Source organism: Eptatretus burgeri, chromosome 6, assembly GCF_056783735.1.
Source record: "Eptatretus burgeri isolate ZD-2024b chromosome 6, Ebu_testis_v1, whole genome shotgun sequence".
NCBI lineage: Eukaryota > Metazoa > Chordata > Myxini > Myxiniformes > Myxinidae > Eptatretus > Eptatretus burgeri.
Genome location: NC_140966.1, coordinates 68,435,056 through 68,462,761, shown reverse-complemented (window position 1 = coordinate 68,462,761; position 27,706 = coordinate 68,435,056). Strand labels below are relative to the sequence as shown.

The 27,706-nt window shown below is 41.4% G+C and overlaps 1 protein-coding gene across 3 annotated transcripts in view; it reads left to right on the top strand.

Annotated features, from left to right (window-relative positions):
* PRKCSH (PRKCSH beta subunit of glucosidase II) overlaps positions 1-27,706 on the top strand; it is a 259,864-nt gene that overhangs the window by 69,861 nt on the left and 162,297 nt on the right. For 2 of the 3 annotated variants that reach the window (XM_085885531.1, XM_085885529.1), the window contains 6 exons: positions 8,493-8,622; positions 9,205-9,289; positions 9,767-9,845; positions 10,066-10,152; positions 17,045-17,269; positions 25,403-25,481. In XM_085885531.1, coding sequence (XP_085741657.1) covers positions 8,493-8,622; positions 9,205-9,289; positions 9,767-9,845; positions 10,066-10,152; positions 17,045-17,269; positions 25,403-25,481 — 685 coding nt within the window. The remainder of the gene's footprint in view (positions 1-8,492; positions 8,623-9,204; positions 9,290-9,766; positions 9,846-10,065; positions 10,153-17,044; positions 17,270-25,402; positions 25,482-27,706) is intronic. The other variant, XM_085885532.1, reaches the window with a different exon arrangement.

Sequence of the window (27,706 nt, the reverse complement as noted above, 5' to 3'; positions counted from 1 at the left end):
GGGCCTACCCGTCTGGTGATGAGACGCGGAGCGGCGATGGTGCCTCAACTCCGCGGGCCTCGCGGGCAGTGTCTGGTAGGGTGTGGGAAAGGGGCCCCCTTGGTCGCACTATCTCAGCGCGGGGGGAAACAGGAGGGGGTTGCTGATGCTCGGGGGAAAGGAGGATTTCTACTCTGCCTCGAGTCCCGCGACGAGCGTCTCCACCTCGACCAGGTCGCGCCGTCGGCCTCCCTGGTGTGCAGCTCCCGGCACGACGCGAGCACCCCCTCGTCTGCCCTCGCCGCCTCTCCACAGCTCCGTCCTCTTCGCTCCGACTCCAACGCACACGACGACGACGACCAACTCCTTCTTGCTTCTTCTTCCCAACTCCACTGACTGCGAAGTCTTAACTCTCTTGACTGACGAACGCGGTCGCTTATATAAGCCCCGTGGCTTCGCTCTCTCATCTTTGACCCCCTGCCTTCGACCTTTCACCTCGCTCCCCATTGGCCCGAGAAAAAGTGGGCGTGAATGCATTTTGATCCATAAATTTGCATATAGCGATCGCCCTCCAACGCCCTGGAGGCGGGGCCAAATCGCCCCTCGCTCACCGATTGGACGGAAAAAAAGTGGGCGTGTGTCGTTTTTGATCCGTTTTTGGAGCTGAAAATCCGTGGTTTTGTACACGCTGTTCGGCGCGCGCCCTGCACGAGTCCAACACCGGTACCCACAAGCGGCGCAAGAACGGTGGCGATGCGACGGTTGCGAGGTGTGACGTGAAGCGGCGCCGCGGTGGGTGGTTGATGTTGTGGTTGGTGGTGGTAACAATGGCGGTTGGTCCAAAATAAAGATAGTAAAAGAAAAACGGCTATCCTGAAGAGTCGCAGCACGCATGAATGACATGTATTCCCACTAGACAACGGGTTTGGGCCTAACTACACATATACTTACGGAGATATCTCACCTAAGGGACCTGAATGGTGGTTTGCGAATTTGGTAACCACAACAATATATTTATATTTGTATGTATGTATGTATATATATTTATATTTGTATGTATGTATGTATATATATTTATATATGTATGTATGTATATATATTTATATATGTATGTATGTATGTATATATATTTATATATGTATGTATGTATGTATGTATATATATATATATGTATGTATGTATGTATGTATATATATATATATATATGTATGTATGTATGTATATGTGTATGTATGTATGTATATGTATATATATGTATATATATATATATATATACAGGTCTGGAAAAAAAATAAGAGACCACTCCAAAAATTTTTTAAATCAGTATCTCTACATGTATGGCAGCCATTCCATTCCAGTGACTGTTGAATTCCAACACAGGCACACCTCATTCTACTTAGTGAGGTACTGATTAGGTGATCACCTGAACCAAATCTTATTTAACAAGGAAAAGTATAAAAACCACTGCTGTGGTCATCACTATTCTCTTGCAATAGGACCAGCTGGATGGTAAAAACAGTGCTAGTAGTATCTCAAAAGTAATTGGAATAAAAAAAAATAACTATTGACCATGCCAAAAGAGTTGAAAAGAAAAGTTTTGAATGAGGAAAAGAAGGGTTCAATTCTGGCTTTACTGGCAGAGGGATACAGTGAGTGTCACGTTGCTTCCATCCTTAACATTTCAAAGATGGCGGTTCATAAGAACAAGGTCAAGCAGCAGACATTGGGGACATCAAAGCTACAGACTGGCAGAGGGCAAAAACGACTTTCCACTGACCAGGATGACCGCCAACTCATGCGAATCTGAAGTGTCGTATATCAAGTGACATACAAAAAGAATGGCAAACAGCAGCTGGGGTGAAGTGCACGGCGTGGACGATTTGAAACATGCTCCTCGGGGCAGGGCTGAAGTCGTGCAAAGCTAGAAAAAAGCCCTTCATCAATGAGATGCAAAGAAGAGCAAGGTTGAGATTTGCAAAAAACCATAAGGATTGGACCATAGAAGACTGGAGTAAGGTCATCTTCTCTGATGAGTCCAATTTTCAGCTTTCCCCAACACATGGTCGTCTAATGGTTAGATGGAGACCTTGAGAGGCCTTCAAGCCACAGTGTCTTGCACCCACTGTGAAATTTGGTGGAGGATCGGTGATGATCTGGGGGTGTTTCAGCAAGGCTGGAATCGGGCAGATTTGTCTTTGTGAAGGACTCATGAATCAAGCCACATACAAGGTTGTCCCGGAAGAACACTTGCTTCCTTCTGCTCTGACAATGTTCCCCAACTCTGACGATTTGTTTTTCCAGCAGGACAATGCTCCATGCCACACAGCCAGGTCAATCAAGGTGTGGATGGAGGACCATCAGATCAAGACCCTGTCATGGCCAGCCCAATCTCCAGACCTGAACCCCATTGAAAACCTCTGGAATGTGATCAAGAGGAAGATGGATGGTCACAAGCCATCAAACAAAGCCGAGCTGCTTGAATTTTTGCGCCAGGAGTGGCATAAAGTAATCCAACAGCAATGTGAAAGACTGGTGGAGAGCATGCCAAGACGCATGACAGCTGTGATTGAAAATCAGGGTTATTCCACAAAATATTGTTTTCTGAACTCTTCCTAAAGGCCCAGTCACACCTTGACGTTTTTGCCAGCTTCTGCCGACTTTTGAAAAGTTTGTCTAAAACGCTGGTACATGTCGAATACATTATGGGGAAGTTTTGAAAACATTGAGAGCACGCTGAAAAACACTGCCATACGTCGTAGTACGCTGGCTTTCATCGTTGTACTTTGCGGTTGTCCTTAAATTTTAGCATGCTTGAAATTTGTTAGACTTATGCCAGCGTATGACTCACAAGTTCCGCTACGCTGGCCATAAGTTGTAGGCACGTTATGCGATCGTTGACACACGTCGACACACGTTAATTGTAAGTTAATCATAAGTCGAAACACGTCGAGGTAATGTTTAGCGTACCCGAAACTTATTTCTAACCTATGAGTAACGTGTTGTAGGCACGTTACGCGATCGTTGATACACGTCGACACACGTTACTTGTAAGGTACTCATAAGTCGAAACGCGTCAATGTAATGGTTAGCATCAGTGTTCCAGACTCCCTGGTTTTTTTTTTTTGAATTTTTTTTTTCTTTGGTGTGACGGTCATGTTGACACTTCGATTTCTAGTGCGGTTATTATTTAAATCGTTGAGCGGCAGCCTATTAATTATATTATATTATAACCGCACTAGAAATCGAAGTGTCAACATCACCGTCATACCCAAGAAAAAAAAAACCAGGGAGTCTGGAACACTGACGCTAACCATTACATTGACGTGTTTCGACTGATGAGTAACGTACAAGTAACTTTTGTCGACGTGTGCCAACGATCGCATATCGTGCGTACAACTTATTCCCATCCCATGCGGAACATGTGAGGCATACGGCAAGTACGTCGTAAAATGTTTAACAGGTTTAAAAGTACAAGACATATTCCACTTACTACGACGTATGATAGCGGACTTTTGCGTTCTATTCACGTATACCAAACTTACCCATACAGTATTCGACGTGCGCCAGTGTTTTCGACGCGTTTTTCAGAGGTCGGCGTATGCTGGCAAGATCGCCAAGGTGTGACTGCGATGTTGACACTTCCATTTCTCCTGTGGTTATGATTTGAATCATTGTGCGGCAGCCTTTTAATAGGCTACGCCACGTGATCGTCGGCGATACGTGCAGCGCGCTATGCATAAGTTAGACTATTGTTGGGCATAGGTTGTGAACGCCGACAACAGGCTAAGCATTCGTTGGTATAAGTTATCTATAAGACAACGAAATGTTCTGTGTCCGTTACTAATATGTTATGCATACGACCAACTCGTTATGAATACGTCCGAATCTTAAAAAAAAAAAACATCAAAAGTTCAGCGTAAGCCAGCGTTTTACATACATTTTTATACGTTGCCATTGCTGGCTAAAACATCAAGGTGTGACTGGGGCTTTCGTTAAAACATTAGTGTTGTGTTGTTTAAAAATGAATATGAACTTGTTTTGTTTGTATTATTTGAGGTCTGAAAACACTGAATCTTTGTTGTTATTTTGACCAGTTGTCATTTTCTGCAAATAAATGCTCTAAATGACAATATTTTTATTCGGAATTTGGGAGACATGTCGTCAGTAGTTTATAGAATAAAACAAAAATGTTTTTTTTTACTCAAACACATACCTATAAATAGTAAAACCAGAAGAACTGATAATTTTGCAGTTGTCTCAAAATTTTTCCAGAGCTACATATATCTGTATATGACTGTATATATACATATATATATATATATATATATATATATATATATATATATATATATATATATATATATATATATATATATATATATATATATATATATATATATATATATATATATATGTATATATATATATATATATATATATATATATATATGTATATATATATATATGTATATATATATATATGTATATATATGTATATATATGTATATATATGTATATGTATGTATATATATATGTATATGAATATGTATATATGTATATATATATATATATATATATATATATATATATATATATATATATATATATATATATATATATATATATATATATATTTTCTACTAGTGCGGGCCCGTAGGTGCGTGCCAGTATGTGCAGCTTCGTTCCTTCGCTCTCGTAAACGATGACTGGATTGGGGCATTTTTTTTCAATTAGATCGGACCAACCGTATCATAAATGGCCATAACTTGGGAAACACCTGGGAAACATACTCAGGTCCCCAGTGTCAATTGTGACGTCATATCAAACGAAGAAGAAGAATTGTGACGACCCTCTCTCTCGTCCCCCCTCGTCTCGCCCCTCCTCTCTCGCCCTCTCTCTCACCCCCACTCTCACCCCCACCCTCTCTCACCCCCTCCTCTCTCTCCCCTCTCTTGAATTGTGATGCCCCCTCTCTCTCACCCCCCTCTCTCTCACCCCCCTCTCTCCCTCCCTCTCTCGCCCCCCTCTCTTGCCCCCCTCTGTCCCCCCTCTCTCACCCCCCTCTTTCCCCCTCCTCTCTCCCCCTCCTCTCTCCCCACTCCTCTCTCCCCACTCCTCTCTCCCCACTCCTCTCTCCCCACTCCTCTCTCCCCACTCCTCTCTCCCCACTCCTCTCTCCCCACTCCTCTCTCCCCACTCCTCTCTCCCCACTCCTCTCTCCCCACTCCTCTCTCCCCACTCCTCTCTCCCCACTCCTCTCTCACCCCTCTCTCTGTAAATGTATTCACAAATGTCTCCCAAGCACAACAATTAATTCAAACCTTGGGAAAAAACAGCTTTCAAACTCTTGGGAAACAGCTGTTTCCTTTGGGAAAATTCAAACTTTGGGATTAATTTATAATTTAGAGCCTCGTGTTGGCTTAGTGGTTAGGGTGGCGGCTTGGGATCCCAGTGTCCTGAGTTCAAGCCCCGTTGGCTGCTGAATTAACACCAGGGGGTTGACTCAGCCTGTCATCCTTCCGAGGTCGGCGAAATGAGTGCCAGTGTACTGGTCCCGGTGTATGCCCCGGTTAGAATAGGTGTACCATATCCTTGTGTGTCATAAGAGGCGACCAGGGTTGGCGTCAGGAAGGGCATCCGGCCATAAAACATTGCCTCACAAAAAGCCAAACCCCTGCACAGCAGGGAAAAATGGCTGTAAAAACGGATTAATTTATAATTTGAACAATTCATTCAAACCTTGGGAAAAACAGCTTTCAAACTTTGGGAAACACTTGGGAAACAGCTGAAATGGATGAAGAACGATATCAAACCTTGAAAAGGCATATACTCAGTTCCCCAGTGTCGATTCTGACGTCATACCAAACAAAGGAGAAGAAGAGTTGTGACGTCAATCGTGCAAAAATAAATAAATAAACAAACATTAATTGTGACGTCATTCGTGACATCATAGCACCGTGTCCTGTCATTGGTTGACAGACGTTATTGGGCGTTATTGGTTGACAGACATTGGTCATTGTATCACGTTATTCTTTTTATTACTGCCAATTATTATGCTTTTATTATTATTATTATTATTATTATTATTATTAATATGCTGTTATCATTATTCTGAGATATCTTTGGGAAAAATGGCATGATAAGGTGAAACGACACTTCAGCTGCGATATATACACCTTTCCAACACTGAAAAAAGCAATAAAATGGCCGTAACTTGGGTAGCGCTTGTCCGATTAATATCAAACCTTGAAAAGGCACAACCGGGCGTCCCCAGCAATATTCCTGGCAAGTTTCAATCAGATCGGACCGGCGGTCGTCGAGAAACGGCGGTCGCAGCCAGACACATTCAGACAGACAAACACACACACACACACACACACACACACACACACAGACACACAAACACACACACACACACACACACACACACACACAGATTGCTGGAATTATAGATATATGTATGTATATATATATATATATATATATATATATATATATATATATATATATATATATATATATATATATATATATATAGTATATGTATAACCCCCTCCCCCCCCCCCCCGTACCCTCCCCCAGTTTCTCTGGCATTGGCCTGCAATAAGTCAATCTTCAGATAACTTCTTTAGCCCCAACTGACATGCCTGTGTGTGACAAGGGCGAATTGATTATATTATGGTGAAGATACGTATCAGGATACTCGAATGTTTGCAAGTGATTCTTCATCATTGAGAGATTGGGCCAAAAACGATATATAGGTCGGACGAAACTTGGTGGATGAGTTGGTTAGGTGATAAGAACAAGCTGATTGGGTTTTGATTAAGGTCTGGATGCAGATCCGGCCTAACAATGGGATACAAAACGTAAACTCTTCTGTCTGACAGAGTATGCGCTCTACCGAGTGCCGTTCCAGTTTGAAAAGTGTTTGTTTGTTTATTTGACATACAGTAAGTCATCAACTTACGACCGCGATCGGTTACAACCGACCAGTCGTAAGTCGATTTGGTCGTAAGTTGGCCAACCTTTATTTTTACCTTTATTTGTAGTGTATCGGCCTATGCAAAAATTACCGTATGTATATTATGCTGTATAATGATATAATCCAGACTTTCAACAAACTTACGAGCTCCTTCCTCATCTGCATTCGCTGCTTCTCCAGTCACTCGAACATTATGAATTTGGAATCCTTTCTTGAATATTTTGAACCAGCCAGTACTTGCTGCAAATTCTTGACTGTAGTCTTCTCCGGCGCGCTCTTTCAAAGTCTGAAATAGACTTCTAGCCTTCGTCTGCACAGTAAAATGGCTTAAAGGTGTCTGTTTTTGGATCTGATCTTCCATCCAAACATGAAGCAATTTCTCCATTTCATGGATGGGCCCGGTCCGTTGCGTCGCTATAACTGTCGATTGCATGGGTGCAGAATCTTTCACAGCTTCACGAATCCTTTCTTTATCTTTCAAAATCGTCGACACAGTAGAGTGTGATAACTTCCGATGACGTGCGATCGCATTCACTTTCTTTCCTCCTTCGTACTGTTTGATCACCTGCATTTTCGTGGTGAGATCAATGGCCTTTCTTTTCTTCTTGACAGGTTGAGGAGTAGACAAAGATAATTTCCTCTTGGTAGACATCTTGGGGGTTTGAAGTAAAATTTTTAAGACAAACGGATAAGCTGCGCTATACCGAAACCACGCTAACACGCCAGCACTGCCGGGCACTGGGGCGTAAACTGTCGTACGCCCAGCTGGGAAACACTCGTGCTGCCAGACGCGAAGCAGTCGTGGCCAGACATACAATACATATCGCGGTCACGGGCGTGGTCATAAAGTCGATCAGTCGTAAGTCGCATAGGTCGTAAGTTGACAATTTACTGCATATGTACTCCTGAGCCACTGGACAGAATGAGTTGAAAAGCTTGTGATTGTACTCTGGGTGTGCAGTGTGCACAGGAAGGTTTTTGAAAGTAGAAAATAAAAATTAAGTCTCGTCGTTTCAGGGTGCTGGGGGAGCACCCTGAATCTCGATGTACATATGTATTGAATAGCACTGCCGCTTCTGGTGGGGGTGGCTGTGACAAATCATCCCTTCCATAATTATAGAGGTATTAACCCATTCATAGGGATGTGTTCTTCGCTCGTAACACAGAAACAAGTAATAACTGCTTGGAGAGGAACAGAATGGGAAAGGATCAATGTTTGTAGAAGAGATCATGGACATATATGAGCCAATGATGGGCAACAATGAAACGGAGATGAGAATGAGATGGGGCTTGCACAGCTGTGAGAAATGTATTTTCCTTGATGAGCAATGAAAATGCAGAAAAGTGAATATTTGTGCAAGCTTTTCCTTGTTTTTCTATGTCCATAAAATAAGGTAATGGAATCATGAAAAATTAATAATCATGATCTTCCACAGATGTTTATTTCAATAAATGACTAGTAACTTCACTTAATATGCCTTGCATGTACGTTTTGATGACGTGACAATCTGACTCTGGGCCACATTCCCAGCGGAAGCTCGTAGGATTGCGTGAAGCAAAGAAGGACTGGGAGATTAAGGTGTCAAAATTGCAAACCTTCAAGGAGGAAACGGAAGTCCCGGAGAAGGAGGCTAAAGAGAAGCACCGACAAGAATGGGAAGGTATTTTATTATGTTCATTGAGTAGTCCTTCCTGAACTTTACATGTTGTAGCATTCGTTCTCGTTTTTTTAAGAAAGACAAGCTGATGACTGCTCAGGGTGCATTCACACAGAGTTTCTCACCAAGTGTTCAACTGTAACAAATAATTTCATCACATTTTTGGATGTGTAAAAACAAAACAAAGATATTGGCGTTGTGTGAGAATAAGAACTGGAGCACTGCTCAGAATGAAACGGTACAGCAGGATACTTTTCTCCAATTGCCATGTTTTGAAGACGAGTCAATATCCGCTCCCTACGGGAGCGTGAGGATTTGTTTCCAGAATTGGCATCGTTTACCCACCAGCAATACCACTTCCATCCGATAGTGCTCAGTGGTTCAACCACTTCTACAATTCCATGTGGACAGGCGAAAGTCATTTGCGCAGGAGGGATTATTTATTTCTTGCCCATGCCCTGACCCTGGGTACCCCAAACACAAATGCAAAATTGCTGCAGGTCGTCCAGGCTGTTTTCGATTCCATAAGGAACGGGCATACAGATCCACAGACATCGCCTCATTTCTTTTCCTTTTCCATTTCAGACCTGAAAGAGGCAAAGAAACAGCAAGAAGAGCGCATGTTGGCCTCTACAGCTTTTGCTGAACTTGATGATGATGGTGATGGATTGTAAGTTTTCCTTTAAATTGTTTTTTCTTTTTCCTTTGTCGTACTGGCTGCCGATCAGAATGCAAAATACATCTTTTAATGATCATTTGAAGTGGTGGGCCAAAGGGCTCAGTGTGTTCATCCACATGTTTGTGTCTCTCAAACTAAATTGAGAATGTGATATTATTGCATTAATAGAAAATGCTTTCCATTTAGGATGACAAAAATCAATATGGTATTGTTTCTTGCTGTTGTGCTGAAACAACGAGAAAGAGTGTTTCAGTCATGAGCTTTGCCAGTAATGCTTGTCCTTTGCGGAGCATATAAATCTGCCTCCAGGGGCCGCTATCTAGCTGCTCTATTAGACATAAAGGTTGGCCTTTAGTTATTGCATTCTTTATTGCTTTGGTTTTTATGATGCTTTGAGATGTTATCAATTTATTCGCTTGCCTTTTCCCCCCCACTTTTCCCCTCTGTCATTGCCTGCTATGCACTAAGGATTACTGTATCAGAAGTTTGGACGCATGCCGAGTTGGACATTAATTCTGATGAAACCTTTACTGAGGATGAAGCATGGGTGAGTGTTTTGAGTTTGTGAGCATGTCATTGATTCTTTGAATGCTTTTCTTTTGAAATACAGTACAAATAATTTAGTTCTTTTTGGACTGGCATGGTAGTTACTTTAATGTGGGTGGATGAGGTTTGATTTGAAGTTAATTCTTCTTAAAAAATAAAAAATAAAAAAACTCTGCGACTTTGCAACACATTTATTTAAATGTCATAATTTTCATTGGCAGGAGCTTTTGGGTGGTGCTTCTTCTGTTGATCAATCTGGATTCCAGGGGCATGTCTGGAGCAAAATCAAAGACAAGTACAATTTTGAGGTATGTTTAATACTTTGAGGTAATGCTTCAATCAAAGTCATTTTGTCGCATGTTTGTGAACGATGACAACTTTCTTTTTGTTATTGTGATGAATGTTAAATCTTTATTGTCTTGAGGCAAGTACAACAACTTTGTTGGTTGGCGGGGGATAAAAATGTATTTTAAAAGTTTTGTTTGTATGGATGACATGCAGAGGAGGGGACAAACCAAATTCCCTATTATTTTTTTCACTTTTCTCCCAATCTCAGTCCACTTGACTTAACTCCTGAACCATGACCCAGTCAAAATCAGTCATTCTCACCCACACGTGCCCCCTGACCCTGAACCCTACTCTTACCTGCCCACCTCTGGCTCACCTTACCCCATATTTATCCTCGCCCCTATTCCTTTTCTCTCTTTTGCCCCGCCAAAGGGTTAACGCCTGAAACGTCAGCTCCTCCTTGCTTCCCATGGCAGATATCATACTCGATCAATGTCCTGTGAATTTCATCCATACATCAATATATTAACAAGGTGTACAATGGTGGAATAGCGACCTTGAATCTGCATCAACATCGTGGCAAGATCAGGTTCGAAAGAGGTGTCAGATAGGGAGAGACAATCTCACCAAAATTATTCACTGCATCCTAAAAAGTAGTGTTCTAACAATTATTATTAGGGAAGTAGAGGAATTGATGGTGATGGAGAAAGATGAAACCATTTGCAGATTACATTAAAAAAATTCAAACAATGATGAAGACCTCAAAATCGTGATTGAAGAGAACAATTTGAAGATTCAAAAGGTTGGACTCAAATGAATATGATAAAGACAAAATTAATGTTCAACTGCAATGCAGGAAAGGAGATTCAATTGATTCAAAAAGTTTTTGCTAGAAGTAATGAAAACCCAGCAGTTCTATTTGCTTAGGGCAACTCATACGAATGGGTACTGATTAATTGAAGATATGTACTTGAGCAGGATGGGCAGCATTTGGGGGGGGGGGAGGGAATAACAAACTAACAGCAAACTGACATTGTGCCTGAAATGACAGTTAACCATCAGAGTTTTCTCGCAGCAAGGACATGTAGCAGTGAAATATGCTTTCTAACAAAGATTAAGCAAAAATTGATTACCAAGCAAAGAGTCTGGGAAAGATGCTGTCTTGGCATTTCCAAAACGAACAAGAAAAACTAATGGATCAGGAAGAAAACAAAATTCTTTGACATTCTCGTCACAATCGGAAAACCAAAATGGAACTCGTCCTGGGAAGAAATACGCTTTGGCCCAAGAAATACGGATAACCGGTGAACAACAACAATTTCAAACCGGTAATCTAGAGAAGGCCCTGGATAAAAATGTCTCGGACTCTAAGTAGGCCAAACATCAGATAGAGAAATTAAATTGAAAAATGTATTGGAGTATATAATGGCCTCAAATTGCATTGACTAGAACAGAATGGACCATGGTGAGCGAGGCTTTCAACCTGTAGTGGACAGGATGGGTTGGTCAAGTGAAGTCAAGCACACACTCACAAAAAAGTTTGAATAAAACGTTTAGCAATGGTGACTGCTCGGAACTTATTTGCGTAAGACAATTATCATCACTTTATTTGAAGTTGGGAAAAGTAAAATTAGAAACGGTGAGAATTATGACGGGAGACATTAAAATGAGCTCAATCCTACCGACTGATCATTCGTCCATGTACTTTTGTGCACACAATATTTCAAAAACTGTTGAACATTTTGCTTTCATATTGCAGATATGTACAGTCGTGGCCAAAAATATTGGCACCCTTGCACTTTTTTCAAATGACTCGCAATTTTCTCGAAAAATAAGTTGAAATTGATGAAAGTATTTGGTCTCCACAATTCTTTATTTCACTGTTAATATTACAGAACCTTTGTTTGTGATTCAGAACTTAATATATCCTTTTAAATCAGAAAATAAAAAAGAAATGGCATTGACAAAATTATTGACACCCTCAACTCAATATTTGGTAGCAATGGCCTTTGGACAAAATAACTGCAGTTAAGCACATCCTTGTGTCTTTCGGATTCCGAAAGCCATGAATGAGCTTCCTACACCTCTCTCCTGGCAGTTTGGCCCACTCTTCTTGTGCAAACTGATCCAGTTTTCCCAGATTTGAAGGGTGCCTTCTCACAATTGCTGTTCTCAGATCTCCCCACAGGTGTTCAATGGGATTTAGATCTGGACTCATTGCTGGCCACTTCAGAACAGTCCAGCCTTTTGTCTTGAACCATTCCTGTGTGCCTTTTGAAGTGTGTTTTCGGTCATTGTCCTGCTGCAAGACCCATGACCTTTGACAGAGACCTGGCTTTCTGACACTGGGTTGAACATTGTTCTCCAAATTGCCTTGGTGATCTCCTGATTTGATGATGCCATGCACACATTCAAAGCACCCAGTGCCAGAGGCAGCACAACAACCCCAAGACATCACTGAACCTCCTCCATGTTTGACTGTCGGGAAGGTGTTCTTTTCTTTGAAGACTTCATTTTGTTTTCTGTAAATAGAGATGATGTGCTTCACCAAAAAGCTCTAATTTGATCTCATCTGTCCACAGAACATTCTCCCAGAAGGATTTTGGCTTGTTCAGGTGTGTTTTGGCAAACTCCAGTCGGGCTTTCTTTGATATCTCTCTCAGTAGTGGAGTCCTCCTGGGTCTCCTCCCATAGAACCCCCTTTCTTTGAGTTGGTGACGGATAGTGTTAGTTGAAACTGTCGTCCTTGTCTGATGGTCAGCTCAAATCTGTTTGGCAGTTCATCGAGGTGCTTTCTCCACCGTTCAAACAATCCTTTGCTGCAATCTTCGATCAAGTTTCCTCTTGCGGCCATGTCCAGGGAGGTTGGCTACAGCCCAGGGGCCTTAAACTTCCTAATAACATTGCATATGGTAGACACAGGAACATGAAGGTCTCTGGAGATGGACTTGTAGCCTTGAGATTTTCCATGCTTGGCGACAATCTTGTGTCTCACCACCTCAGACAATTCTCTGGTTTTCTTTCTTTTCTCCATGCTCATTGCGGTACACACAGTGACACAAAGCAGCAGAATGACTCCTTTTCTCCATTCACACTGGTTGAATGAGTGATTTTTATATTTCATGCACCTGCAACTCACCACAGGTGAGTTCATTTCCAAAGTAAAGGAGAATCACCTGCTTCAAATCTACTTATTTCCAACAACTTCTAAAAGGTGCCAATAATATGGTCCAGGCCATTTTAGGATTTGTGTTTGGAATAAGCTAAGATTTCAGCTTTTTCAGATTTTTTTGTTTTATTCCACTGCAAACCAAAGAAATACATATGTGGATACCAAAATATATGTTAATTTCAACAATTTTGTGGAAGAAATGGTGCATTATTTGAAAAAGTGCAATGGTGCCAATATTTTTGGCCACGACAATATTCCTCATTCCACCCAAAAGGCACGGGACTGAGAGTGTCAGCTCCTCGTTCATCATAATATAATGGGCATACGCCTGGAACTTCTAACACACTTTTCTCCGAACATATTCTGTTCATACTTCTGAACTCTTCACATTATGTGTTGCATGTATTTACGCAGCTCAGAGACATGCACACATATCCTTCGGCTATTCGGCAGGTGATAGCGGATTCAAAAAATCTAATATAGATAGAATTTTCAAAGAGGGAATCGATGACGTCATAATCAGCAGCGTTCGGCAGCAAACCGACGGCCGGGTCCCAGACGACGTGCTTTACTTAATTATGTCCATGAGTTCAGGACGTTTGTTCAACTCAGCATTTATGACTTTTATCCTGCCATGTTGTAAATCTGTTGATGGAGGTAATATAGAAACGATTAATATGTCAAATCGTTCATGTTACTCATCCGGCACTAAGTGTCAAGGCCAACAATCTAAAGCGACCGGTCTCAAACGTTAACATAGGCACCCAGACACGCCACCAATATGAACTGAGCTGTTGAATGTGGCGCTAAACATCCAAAGAAACTACCGTAACCGAGTATTGTGATCCGTCCTGTCCCCCATACCCGTCATAGACAGGTATCTGCTCGTATGAAATAACACCCTCAGTATCAATGTACAAAACATGCTATTTACTGAGCATCGTTTCTGCAGAAAGTCTCTGGGCAAGAGTTGTAACCATGGACACGTCACCTCTCTGACGTTAGATACTCGACTATAGGTGCAGGAATTTTTAATTTAATGAGGGTGCTGGTGATAACTCACTAACGCTTCATGATATATATATATATATATATATATATATATATATATATATATATATATATATATATATATATATATATATATATATATATATATATATATATATATATACTGGGGACATTAATACCACAATTGAATGCTTGCAGTCGGGACACTCGGTCTCACATCCATGCATCACCCTTCTTGTGAAACTCCGCGGTCACATTTTATAGCTGGATCGAGATTCAAATCCAGGCTGGACAGCTCAGAGACATGCACACATATCCTTTGGCTATTCTGCCAGCCCAAGTAACATACAGTTTTCACAGCAAATGCAACTTTTGAGAATTTCTCAGTAATGTCTATGAGGCCATCTACGTCTTGTCTGTTTAGCTGTTACGTATATACAGTAGTTGACGTCACTTGTGTGTTTCTGAGTCCACATTTGCCCATATGGAGCACATCTGACATTGGCTACTGGTATGTAAGTTATCTGCCCATGGGATTTTCTGAAAGTAGAATCCCAATCTTAATGCTGAGTTTGTTTCCCCAATTGTTTACAAAAAAATAGAAACTTGCTTTTTCTCATTATTGTGTAAATGACATCGATAATTAATTTAAAGAAAATTTATGGTGCAATCTGCTCCCATTATATAAGGAGAAAATGTATAAGTACAAACAAACTAATCTTTTTTTTTTTTTGGTTTCAAAACAGATTTGGCTTTATTTGGGGTTTTGTGCACAGGCTTGACCTTCATCAGGCACTTTAAAGCCTGATGTACTTTCTCTGACTTTGCCTTCCTAAGTCATGGCAATCTCATGATATATCCAGCGGTCTCCTTTCCTGTTTGAAGAATGTATGATCCCCGACATTGTTCCTTTTGTTGGAGATTCGTGTGATCTTGTTCTGCTTATTTGCCATAACTATTAGGGTTTTTGTCTTTTCTCTCTTGCCATCTGCCATCATCATTTGGATCATCATCATCATCATCATCATCATCCTTTATTTACCTCAAAGTGGTCTAAAATCCTCTAACGTAGCAGCTTCTGAATTTCACATGGTTTCCTATTTTTATACGTTGTGCTGCTTTACAGAGTGCATGCCATAGTGATGTTTCTGCTCAAGTATTTCCCGCTATTTTCGAAGGCTTGCTCACTATGCTTTTGCAGTTGTCCATAATTGCTGTATATTTTAATTGCCTTCAGCATTTATCACAGGCATGGGAACTTTGCACATTTCTGTGGATTTCATTGTTATGCTGAATATCTGAACCATTACTTAGTTTTGTGTAAATGACTGGTAATACGACGTGAATTGTGACACGGCCTTTGTAGTGATAATATTGTTACATACAAAGGCCTTGTAATGTTCAGCGATGCGAAACGCAAGCTGCCATGCGGTTTTAAGTGTTTACGCCTCCTCCACACGGCAATCACAAGATGCGATTCTGAATAGCATGCTTGGCACATCGTTAGTGTGCGTGATGACGTGCATCGGTGTCAGTGCAGTGTCGAAACGCCAACTACGTGGTTATGTAACTTGACGATCAATGCCGCAAGGGAGCGTGTTTTTTTGAATATATTTTTTAATATACCTTGTTTTTAAGCACTGGTGCTGCAATTGGCAAAATAATCCCCCATTGTTGCTCAACATTGCAGTTTATCAAAATTTGTTTCAGTATGAAAAGCATAAAATGAGAGTTCACCAACATCACCAGTCTCTCGAAAGTCGTTCATTTGGAGTATGGAAGCTGTGGAAAACGACAACTGTTTCAAGACACTGAATGAAACTTGGGGATAGAGGCTGAAAAACTGATCAACTTGACAATTGCAAATTTAGATGCAACGATTACATTTATTGACATTTTTCTGCTCAACAATAAAAACATGACGTGTACCAAAACGATTCCTCCCTAAGAATAGTGCCTTGGTCATAACGGTGAAAGGGAGAAAACCCCTTCCTCATACCGTCCAACTTAATATTGTCTTATTAATGCGTATAACCTGTTAAATTTGACGAGTTTGTATAACTAGCTTCTGATTATTAATGAAAATGTTCTTTGTCACAGTATTTTCGGCTTTTATTTTTCAAATTGAAGCACTCATGCCTGTTATAGAGCTTATGTACTTGATGTTCATGGTGGTGGTGTTTGCCTCGCTGACTGGGATTTGGATAAAAATGTGCTTTTTGTTTGTCAAGTGCTTTGAATATAATGTGTGCTATTGTTTTAAATCCTGGTGGCTTGTTGCAAACAGCTCTATTGTCGTATTTGTGTCATGGTCATGGTGTACTGGTTGGAAAACGTTAAATACAGTTGAGCACATTTCTCCAATTTTAAACTGCTTTGACTTCCAAAGCAAGTCATTGCAATGATATTTGGTTGAATAATCCCCCACTAACCCCTTCCCTCCCCTGGGCCCTCTTCTCTGATTATGATTTTTCTTCAAAATTAATTGGCAACATTGTGGATTGCCACAAAATATATTTTTAAAAAGTCCTCTAACGAGCTGCTTACAAATAAATAGAACAATAAGTTTCACAGAATTGCTGTGTTTTCTACACCAGTTTTTTGGGCTCATGCTGGGAAACAGGATTGCATGGAAGTGTATATTGAGCACACTTTCTTGCCATTTTCGTCCCGGCCTGGCATTGTCCATAGCCTGGCACCTGCTCGAGCTTTGCGCATACCGCCCACAGGCTGGCACAGCACAGGGCGATGCTCCCCCCGTGCCATCTGCGGCCCCAGAGCCAGTGCCGCAGGACACAACGGGGAGCTTGGAGGCGGGAGGTCAACCTGTAGCGCTGGAGGACAGGGGTGCTGATGAACAGGATGATGATGATGGTGTTGGGGAGGGACAGGACGATGATGATGATGATGATGATGATGATGATGATGATTTTGATGATACGGACGAGCCAAAGGTAAGGGTTTTATTTGTCATTTATGATTAAGTGAGGGTAAGCACAAGGGGCCATATAGTTATTGCATATATTTGCAAATATGGCAGACACTTTGGTCCACATTCATGTGTTCTGGAGACAAACCCCTTCCCTTAACCTTACTTGGACTATCTCTTTCGAAACTTTTCTCCCCACCAATCCCACTTTCCCACGTCCTCCTCCCTCTTTCATATTATCTTCCCTTCACTTCTTTTTCTCAATTTAATTTCCATAATATAGCAATGTCCCCCTCCCCCCCTCTACCCTCATCAGGTCCACCCAACTTCATGCCGACATATGAAATGTATGGCCTCTAATGTGAGAATTTCATCTCTGAAACCCCTTTGTGAGGAAAGTTTGGAAAGTTTCAACTTTATAACACCAACTTGCTGATGGATGCAATATCATTATTTTTCCTCGTTGGTTTTTTCCCCCTTTATCCATTTTGATGGACTTGATGTTTCAAATGTCATGGTGCCTCTAGGGGGCAGTCCTATACAAGCGTTTGTGTAGTTTCTGAGTCTTCCAAGGGTTATTTACAAATCATTGTAACCCGATGCAATAAATTGCAGCATCCTGCTCGGATATAATCGATAGCAACAAATCAAACATGGGAAATGCTTATTCATGATTAACCAAAAAGGTCACACTTTAAATTGGAAAAGGTCAATATTTTTATTCAGGTGCCTAAACCAGCTTGCCTTTTCTTCTAAATCACTCGTGCGAAATCATTTACTGAAAATCGGCTTGACTTTTCCTCCGAGAAGACAAACTCCACTGATGGGAACCTGCGGTCTCTCCATAAACCTCTGAATTATTGTTTCAGTTCTCAGGTGTTTCAGAGCTCAACTTCAAGGTCCAATCTTTTGTCTCTCACTATCCACAAAAGTTTATTGGCAATTGGTCCAGTTTGTGTCTGATCCATACACGTCATTTGTTCTTTTATTCTTGAAGGATGGAGTCACGATGGACACTTCTCAAGCTCGGACTGAGTGCTTTATTTGTGGAAATAGCAAAGGTCCTGAACCTGCCAAATAATTATAGGAAAATAAAAATATTGTTCTTTGTTTATTTTTATACTCTTGTTTTGGTTTTTTTCATGACCACATATGGCTCTTATGTCAACCGAAGATGCTTAATATTGTTAGTATCTTTTGATTATGTCCTTGTCTGACGAGATGCAATGAGGCAACAAACTTGAGTTGCATCATTCTCAGCATGATTTGCAAATGGATGTAGATTATTGGCACTCATTACAACAGCTCGCAACCTGTGGAATGACCTTTTTAAAATCTCATACCACACTCACCTGCAGTCTGCTCAACACAGGCTACATGCTCGACATAACTATTCGATACTGTTCATATAATAGCCACATAACTATCATGGCAGAATCTTTGCCATAGTTTGTCGAGCTCGGAATCGGTGAGAGAGCAGTTTTTAAAATGGTGTCGAAGCTAAAGGATTGTGCCTTTTCATGCAATCCATCAAAGTCCGAGGCCACAAAAAATGCTGGGCAGGACAACGGTTCTTAGAACAAAAAATCTGCATGCAATGCAGACATTAAGGCCTCAGTTTTCTGTACCATGTATGCACACTGGAATTATTGTTAGTGACTTTCAATTGCTCACTTTTGAATATTTGACTTCAGACAGCATTGTCAGAAAGAAAAATAAATATAGCAAGAGTTGAACTTCCCACTAGAGGTGAAGGTTTCTTTCAAGGTTTGACAGTGTTTACAATACAGTATAAATCTTTTTTCTTTTCTTTTTTAAATCCGTTTTCCCTTGTTTGCTTTTTAAAAATCGATAAGTACATACCACTGATGATCAAAACAATTTTTTTTATTGTAAATGTAATCATGAAGGAAATCTTGTGCAAGAATGTCAATTATTCTGCAAAATGAAAAGTAATTGTATGCAAATATTTAAATGAGGATGACAGGTTTGTAGTTGATGAAGAAGAGTCCCAAAATAAGCCACTCAAATAGAGCTGGACCCCCATCATATGCAAGTTAAGTGATGAAATCCATCATTGCAGCAGCCGTCAAACCACATCTCTTTTCCAACTCTGCGATCTCTGATCATCAGTTTGCTTTCACACAGGTCATTTAACCATGGATATGCTTTTTTTTCACTTTGTCAGCAATGGATGAATGCCCTTAGTTGCAAACAAGAAGTCTGAGAAATGTCTGTGGACATCTCCTGTGTGAATTCTATTCTATCTGGAATCATACCTTGCTTTCTAAGCTGTCTGCTTAATTAGCTGTCAGATTTCCTCCGTGGTCACAAGCAGCAGGTTGCTTTGAATGGTGTTCTCTCCCATACCTATCGAGGCCAGCATACTCAAGGTAACGTTCTGGGACCAATCCTGTTGTTGGTCTACAACAATGACCTCTCTACATCTTCCTGACTCTGTCTCAATGTCTTCTTTCAAAGCCTCCATGTCTGCCGTCTGTCATCACCTCAGTTCTTCCCTTATTACTTCTGAGCTTTTCTTCACCCTTTAAAGCTCTGTCCCCCTTTCCTCTGCAACATCTTTCCTCATAATGTGCTGCACCTACTCGTTTTCTCTTTGGTCCATTTCATAACCTTCTGACTCATTTACCCTGTATTCAGCTCTTCCATGGTCCTCAATACCCTTCGTGAAAATGAAAATCTGTGTTCTTTGGTGTTGCATGCCTTGGTTCTGGGGAGGAATGTAAAACTCGAATGCCCTTTTACTTTTCTGTGTTACTTTTCTTTGGTCAACTATGATTGCGTTTGAAAATTGTTTCATTTGGGAGCAGAGCAATTTTAGACAAGGTTGTCAAATGAAGTGTATAATGCAAATATTGTTGTTATTGCTATTATTAATATTTCTGCAAGATACAGTTGTTTGATTATTCGCTTCCCCTCCCTATTTTATTTGTCATTCTATTTCTATCAGAAAAAAGTGTGCTAAGCTTGCCATTTTAATGCATGATGATTGAGGTAGTGTGTTTTTATTTATTACCCTGCACACGAAGCGCAAAGTGGAGTTAAGCAATTGATTCAATTGGTCAGTCGATGATCGAGGAACTAATTAACTTCAATTGAATTTTGTATTTTGAACATTGCAGACCACGGATCGGAACATGAATCAGAACATGAACCTGTAGTTTAACAGTGCTTTGGCTCCAAATTTAGCAAATTGTACGGAGTCTTGTCCCTAGTGTACATGCGCACTCACGGTAAATCAATTGCTTCAGTTTGTCAGTGTGGCAGTGAAACAAAACTGAAAATGATTTCAAACAAGAAACTTACTGTTTTTAGGGACATCATAAAGGACACCAACAACTGGCATGAAAAACTAATTTAACGTGCTAAATGTAATTGTGTAAACGAGTGCATTAATCGGTGGTAAACTTCAGATTCAATGGTTTGTCCGTTTTTTCAGCCTTCTAAACGTTGATTGTATTTCAATTGAACTATATAGTTGAACACTAGAACACAAATAGCCTTGTTTGCACTTCCAAAAACCTTCAGTTTAGTCATACTTGGGCAAAAGTTTACGTCGTCTCGAGCCGTCAAATTTTCCTTGCACTTTGAGGGCAGCGTAACAGCAACGTGGGAGTACCTCCTGAGCAGCTGTCCTTCACAGGGCAGCTCACCGGATGACGGGATTGAGGCAAAGCCTTCATGAGCTCATTCTTTGGATGCTTGGAGGAAAAGCATGGGGTAACCTTCCTCGGTCAGATTGTGGTGGTGTGTGTGTCGTGATGATGCTGAGGTGTTTTGCACCAGACGGCGGTTTCCTCGGGTGAACCTGAGGTGGTCCTTTCATGTTGGTGCCTGAAATGTCTTATCACTAAGAGAGGATGATCACCCGTCTCTTCTATAATCTGAGCTCCAACCTTTAAATATCGGTATTCCAACACTCTGAGGTTTTGTTGACTGAATACTGGTGATTTTGTGGCAGGTGGTTACACCAACTACTGGTCTGGTCACTCTCATGGTTACCATACCCAAGGAATTGCTGTAGCTGGGTCCAATTAGCCGACTCCCACGATAATTAAGGTAACACCGGCCAATGAGCGCATTATGAGACTGAGGATTTGTCACTCTTTAGGTATATGTATATGCTCCGACTGAGGTGAGTGATCTCGCTGTGAAGGAGGAATTATATGCCACACTCGAGTCTGTGGTTGATCAGTACCCGAGGAGAGATACTCTTCTCGTCTTGGGGGATTTCAATGCATTGACTGGCACTGATAGGGTTGGTTATGAGACATGTGTTAGTCCCCATTGGTCTGGAACTGTGAACCAGAATCACACTAAGTTCCTTGACTTTGCAAGAAGTTGTGGATTTATGGTGGTTGGTTCATGGTTTCAGTGCCCACAGCGTCATTGCTTGACTTTGTATTCAACGCTGGTGGTGTGCCAAAGGAGATTGACCATGTGCTGGTTGATGGTTGCTGGAGGACGATTCAGAACTGCAGGGTCTACCGGAGTGCTCAGTTCCTCAATACTGACCACCGACTTGTTGCAGCAACTTAGAACGTTCAGCTTCAATCTGGGAGAATGGTACCATCCCAACCTAACCTGGATGTTGGCCAGCTCAGGAATGAGAGGGTAGCTGAGGAGTTTACGAAGAGGCTGAGTGGTGATTTGGGGGTTCTTGGTGTTTTGGGGAATCCTGAAGAGTTGTGGAGTGCCTTCAAGACTGCCATCCTTGATGTTTTCGGTGGATGTCTTTCAACCCACTGTCAGGCGAAGAAGAACTTTGTCTCCCAATGGACACTGGATACCATTGACCAGAGTTGCAGGGCCAGGCTTAATGGCAGAGCTGAGCTGTTCAGGGAATTGAGCATTAAATTGTAATTGCACTGAGGGTGGACAAGGAGGCCTACATGCAAGGAATCTGTGTTTGAATGGTTTGAGCATCACCAGTGATCAAGTGATTGTCACCCTGCTTATAGAGGAATTGTGCATTGCGTTCCTCCAAGCCAATCCCTCGATGTACTGCAGTTACAGCGGAGGGTGGTGGGCTCTTGACAAAGGAGTCCGAAGTGAAGGCTCGCTCAGCCGGTTACTTTGAGCGGCTGCACCACCCTGACCCACCAGCTGTTGATTCGAATGTCGGGGGTGTAACGATTTATATTGCTGACCCTCCAATCAACTGTGAACCACCTTTGTTTGTGTAAACACAGGTTGTGGTGAACCAGTTGAATGGGGGTAAAGCTCCTGGGATCTGTGGCATCTATGCTGAACTTCTCAAGGCTGGTGGAAATGCTGTACTTTTATCATTGCTTGCAGTTCTGTGCTCTGTTTGGAACACAGGCATGATCCCAACTGACTGCAAGAGGGGCCTTGTCGTCCCTCTCTGGAAAAGGAAGCGTGATCGCCAGGACTGCAAGAGCTACCAAGGGGTGACGCTTCTCTCAGTGCTGGGCAAGGTCTTTGCTCGCATAATTCTTGATTGAGTTCACCACCATCTGGTTGAGCACCAGTGCCCAGAGCAGTCAGGCTTTTCACCAAAGAGTTCAACCATTGACCGTATCCTTGCTTTGCTCTTCAGGTCCTCACCAAATGCAGATGAGAGTTTTGGCAGGGCATGCTTGCAGCCGCCATTGATCTCCACAAAGCGTTTGATTCAGTGAATTGGGATGCCCTCTGGAGGATTATTGGTCTTTGTGGGGTCCCTCCAAAACTGACCAATCTGATTTCTGAGTTATACTCTGGTACTGACCATGCTGTAAAGTGTGGTGGTTCCACCTCCAACTTCTTTCCATTTGTTACTGGAGTTTGTCAGGGGTGTGACTGGCCCCCGCACTTTTTCGCGCTTGAATGGACTGGATTATTGGGAGGATGTAGGAGAGATTAAGCTGCAGTGCATTTTTTGGGGAATGTCAAGATCTCTCACCTTGATTTCACAGATGATGCAGTCATCTTTGCAGAGATGCTGGATGTCCTTATGGGGCCCCTCGAGGTGCTGAATGAGGAATCGGAGCCTCTGGGATTATGGGTTTCCTGTGGAAAAACTAAGATTTCAGCTTTCAATGACATCTTGAATGTTGCTATCTTGTCTGTACCTGTTTGTGACAAGGATGTTGAGGTCATCGAGAGATTCACTTACCTTGGCAGTGATATTCATGTCTCCGCATGTTGAGAGCCAGAGGTCAATAGACGTCTGGGTTAGGTCTGGGGAGTCATGGATTCACTGGATCATGGGGTGTGGCGCTGTCGATGCCTATGCAGGAGGTCAAAAGTCCGAGTCTTTCAGCATTGGTGCTTCCAGTCTTGCCCTGTGGATGTGAGGCATGGACTCTGACCAAGGATCTGAGATGGTGACTTAACACCTTCGGTAACAGGTGTCTTCGGAGAATCCTCGGCTATCGGTGGTCATAATTTGTGTCCAACGAGTGGTTGCTGAGAAATACTCAGATGAGATTTGTTACCTGGATAATCCGTGTCAGCTGTGGCTGTATGGACATGTGGCTTATTTTCCTGACGCTGATCCTGCTCACCAAATCCTCTCAGTGATGGAGCCTCATGAGTGGAGGAGGCCAACGTGCTGACCATGTGCCTCGTGGTAGCAGCAGGTTGATCAGCATTTCAAGGAGATAGGGATGGGCCTGGCATCTGCCTGGGGGTATTTTCCAGACAGAGGCCCCTGATGTTCTGGCGGAAAGTGGACGGAGCAACGTGCCGCTCTGACACATGTTCCCATTCCTGACTAACAGCAGGATTCAGACAAAAATGGTGATGCTTAACTCAGACACCACTGCAACGACAGTGCTAACTTCATCTAAAAATCTCTTTGTTAAGTGCATCTTTTCCTCAAAGATCGTTCCAAAATCGTCAGTTTCTCTGAGAAGAGTTGGCAGAAGAAGAAGAAGAAGACAGCTCTTGACTGTTCCTTTTGACCCATCGGCTTCGTATGGTTACCATTGGAGCTGTCATTTAATGTTCACAATCAAAGCTTTTATAAATCGTGCTCAATAGTGTAAATGATGAGTTGAAAAGACCCTACCCATGTCCTTTATCTCAAGACTGTGTGGGGTAAAGTGTTCTCTGAAGTCTCTTGTTTATTATTGTTTTTTCGTATATTAATTCAAGTTTGGGTGGAGCATGATACTGTAAGCCTGCATTTGGTATTGCATAAAATTGGAGATTCATTATCCTCGTACAAGTTTAGCTTCCAAACTTTTGTCATCTCACTAATATAGGAATATACATCAATTACATTATATCTTCCGTCAAGGTGGAGGTTTTGTTGTTTTCTTTTCATCTGCAGCAGTTTTTATTAATAGTTTCCACTCGTCTATTTACGCTGTTTTTATTAGAGCGAGTCTGTTTTTTCCTCGTACATTTCCACCTCCTTGGCCAATTTCTTCCAAATTTTCTTGACCTCATTATTTTCACATGCTGAAGGTCAATATTGAAATATAAACTTTCAATTGTTCATCTTATTGATACCAAAACATGAAATATTGGCGCTCTGGGTGATCGAGCGTCATGCGTCACGTGACTCCTCTGCCAGGAGAGGGATGGAGCTTGGACTGCTTCTGCACTTTCGAAGGTCAAATAATTTGCCAGGAATCCAGCCTATTGCATTTATATATTTATTTTCCTTAGGCAGAATTGAAATTGATATTAAAATGGTTATGTTATTTTGTGATGAGTGATTTCTTGATCCTGTATGACCTTACACAAGGAAGTTATGAGGCCATTTTGTCAATAATTGCGATGTTGTACTCCAGAATTAATTCTTACTACAAGTGTAAAACATCTATTTCTGAGCTCTGAATTTTTTTGTTTTGGGTGTTTCCTCCGACAAGTGTCCCTCTGTTATGTCCCTCTACCCTGCTGTTGGTGTATTTCCTTCCTTTCCACTCTGTTCATATATTTATGGATTTATTTATGACTTGATCTTATCTCACAACAACCTTCTTGATGCTTTACTAAAGTCTAAATAATCCAATCGTGATTTGTGTGACCCAAGTTGTTGCTAATAAAACAGCAACTGCAAATTTCATGTCATTATACTTTTGTTCACCATAAATGTGAAATTCCTATTGTGTCGTGGAGGGGGTGGTCAGTTCATATAGGTTTGTGCAGCGCGTTTTCGGAACACTCATGATCCATTTTTCAGGTTCATCCGGTGGCAGAAAAACCTGAAGAGGACAGAGAGATGCCACCTTATGATGAAGCCACACAAGCATTAATTGATGGTAAAACCTTTTCAATAAAGATAATGATTGTGTGAAAGATGATATTCAATGACTATCATTGTGATTCCACATTATCACCACTATCCTGTATCCTCACACTTTACATGACGTATTATATTATCGTGTTTATTGAAGATTTAGAAGGCTTTTGTCGTCTGTTTGCCTTTTTGATCCTATCTGCAGTTCTTTCCTTGGAGAAAATTTGTATGAGCCTTGACTAAAAGCATAAATACAGGCAGCATATGGATGTAGATTAATGCCAAACGATTATTTTAAAGAATAAAAACTAAGTTTATTTTTATTTTTATGTTGATCAAGGCTCATCGGGAAGCTTGCACATAATATTACGTGCAGAACGAGGACAATAGAAAACAGGCAGTTTGACATGATATGCAACAATGCAAGTAGATGATGTACAAGTCAACATGGTATATTAGATATGAACCTGGGATCCAAACATCATAAGCTGTGTGCTTGGATGACAAGGCCAAATGGATTAATCCAAATATTATTACCATTGTCTGGTCTGTAACCCTTGAGATCATCTTAAAGCCATATAGATATCAGAGAGCAGGACTTTTATGGAAACTACAAAATCATCTCCAATTTTCTGACACCCCTTCCTTCTGATCTATAATTTATTAAAGCATGTATATTGTATATTGCCATTAATGCTATTTAAATGCTTGCCAAGTAATATGATTTGACATGGTGCAGAAGCGAAACCTTCATTCCAGGTAGTTGGATAACTCACTTGAATGGAAACCAAACTCAAAATTTTTCAAATGAGACTCACAAGCTCTGATTATTATCAAACTTTTCACTTCATATCCTTGGTCAGAATATATTGCAATATTTGAAATTTTCAATGTATGACAAAAAACTTTTAGCTGCTAAAGCTTACAAATTTCTGAGCCATTATGCCATACAATGCAAAGCAAGGAGCTTTAACACAGAAGCACACTGTTTGATCCATCATGCCTTTGCTATATTAACACTACATGAATTAATTCTATCATTTTATAGGCTTAATTTCACTGAGAAGGAAGCAAGGTGGAGGTGAAGGTGTGGGTGAGTTGGGGGGGAGGGTTGAATGGGGATGTAGAGGGAGAAGGACGAGGAGAACAGTGGTGGCAGATACAGGAACATCACCAAGCTTATAAACAGTGCCTTCAGAAAGTATTCACACCTCTAGACTTTTGTCACATTTTGTTGTGTTACAGACTGAATTTAAAATGGATTAAATAAAAAAAAAAATTGTCGCCGATCCACACAAAATATCCCATAATGACAAAGTAAAAAAAAATGTGATTTTGGAAGTTTTTACAAATTAATTAAAAACTGAAATGTTTTTGGAAAAACAAAAAAAACAATAAGTATTCAATCCCCAAAGTAAATACTTTGTAGAAGTGCAGTGTGGCAGTGATTACAGCTTCCTGTCTTCTTGGGTTTGTCTGTATCAGCATTGCACATCTGGATTTGTGGATTTTTCTCCCATTCTTCCTTGCAGATTTGCTCAAGCTCTGTTAACTTGGATGGGGAGTGCCAGTGAACAGCAATCTTCAAGTCTTTCCACATATTCTCAATAGGATTCAAGTCTGGGCTTTGGCTGGGCCACTCAAAGACTTTCACATTCTTGTTCTGAAGCCATTCCAGTATTGATTTGGCTGTATGATTGGGGTCATTGTCCTGTTGGAACGTAAATCTTTGCTTCAGTCTGAGGTCTTTTGCACTCTGAAGCAGGTTCTCCTCAAGGATTTGCCTGTATTTGGCTCCATTCGTTGTCCTCTCTATCCTTACAAGTCTCCCAGTCCCTGCCGCTGAAAAGCATCCTCATAACATGATGCTGCCACCACCATGCTTCATGGAAGACCACGTTCGGTAGACCACGATCTGGAAGACCACGTTCAGGTAGGGATGGTGTTAGATGAGTGATGAACTGTGTTCGGTCTCCGCCAGATGTAGTGCTTTGCATTCAGGTCAAAGAGTTCAATTTTCATCTCATCACTCATGGAATCTTTTGCTTCATGCTCTCAGAGTCTTTCACATGCCTTTTTGCAAACTCCAGGCATGCTGTCATGTGCCTTTTTTCTCAGGAGTGGCTTCCGGCTGGCCACTCTCCCATGAAGCCTAGATTTGTGAAGTGCTGCAGAGATTGTTTTCCTTCCAGCAGGTTCTCCTATCTCAGCCAAGGAACTCTGTAGTTCTGTCAGAGTAGTCATTGG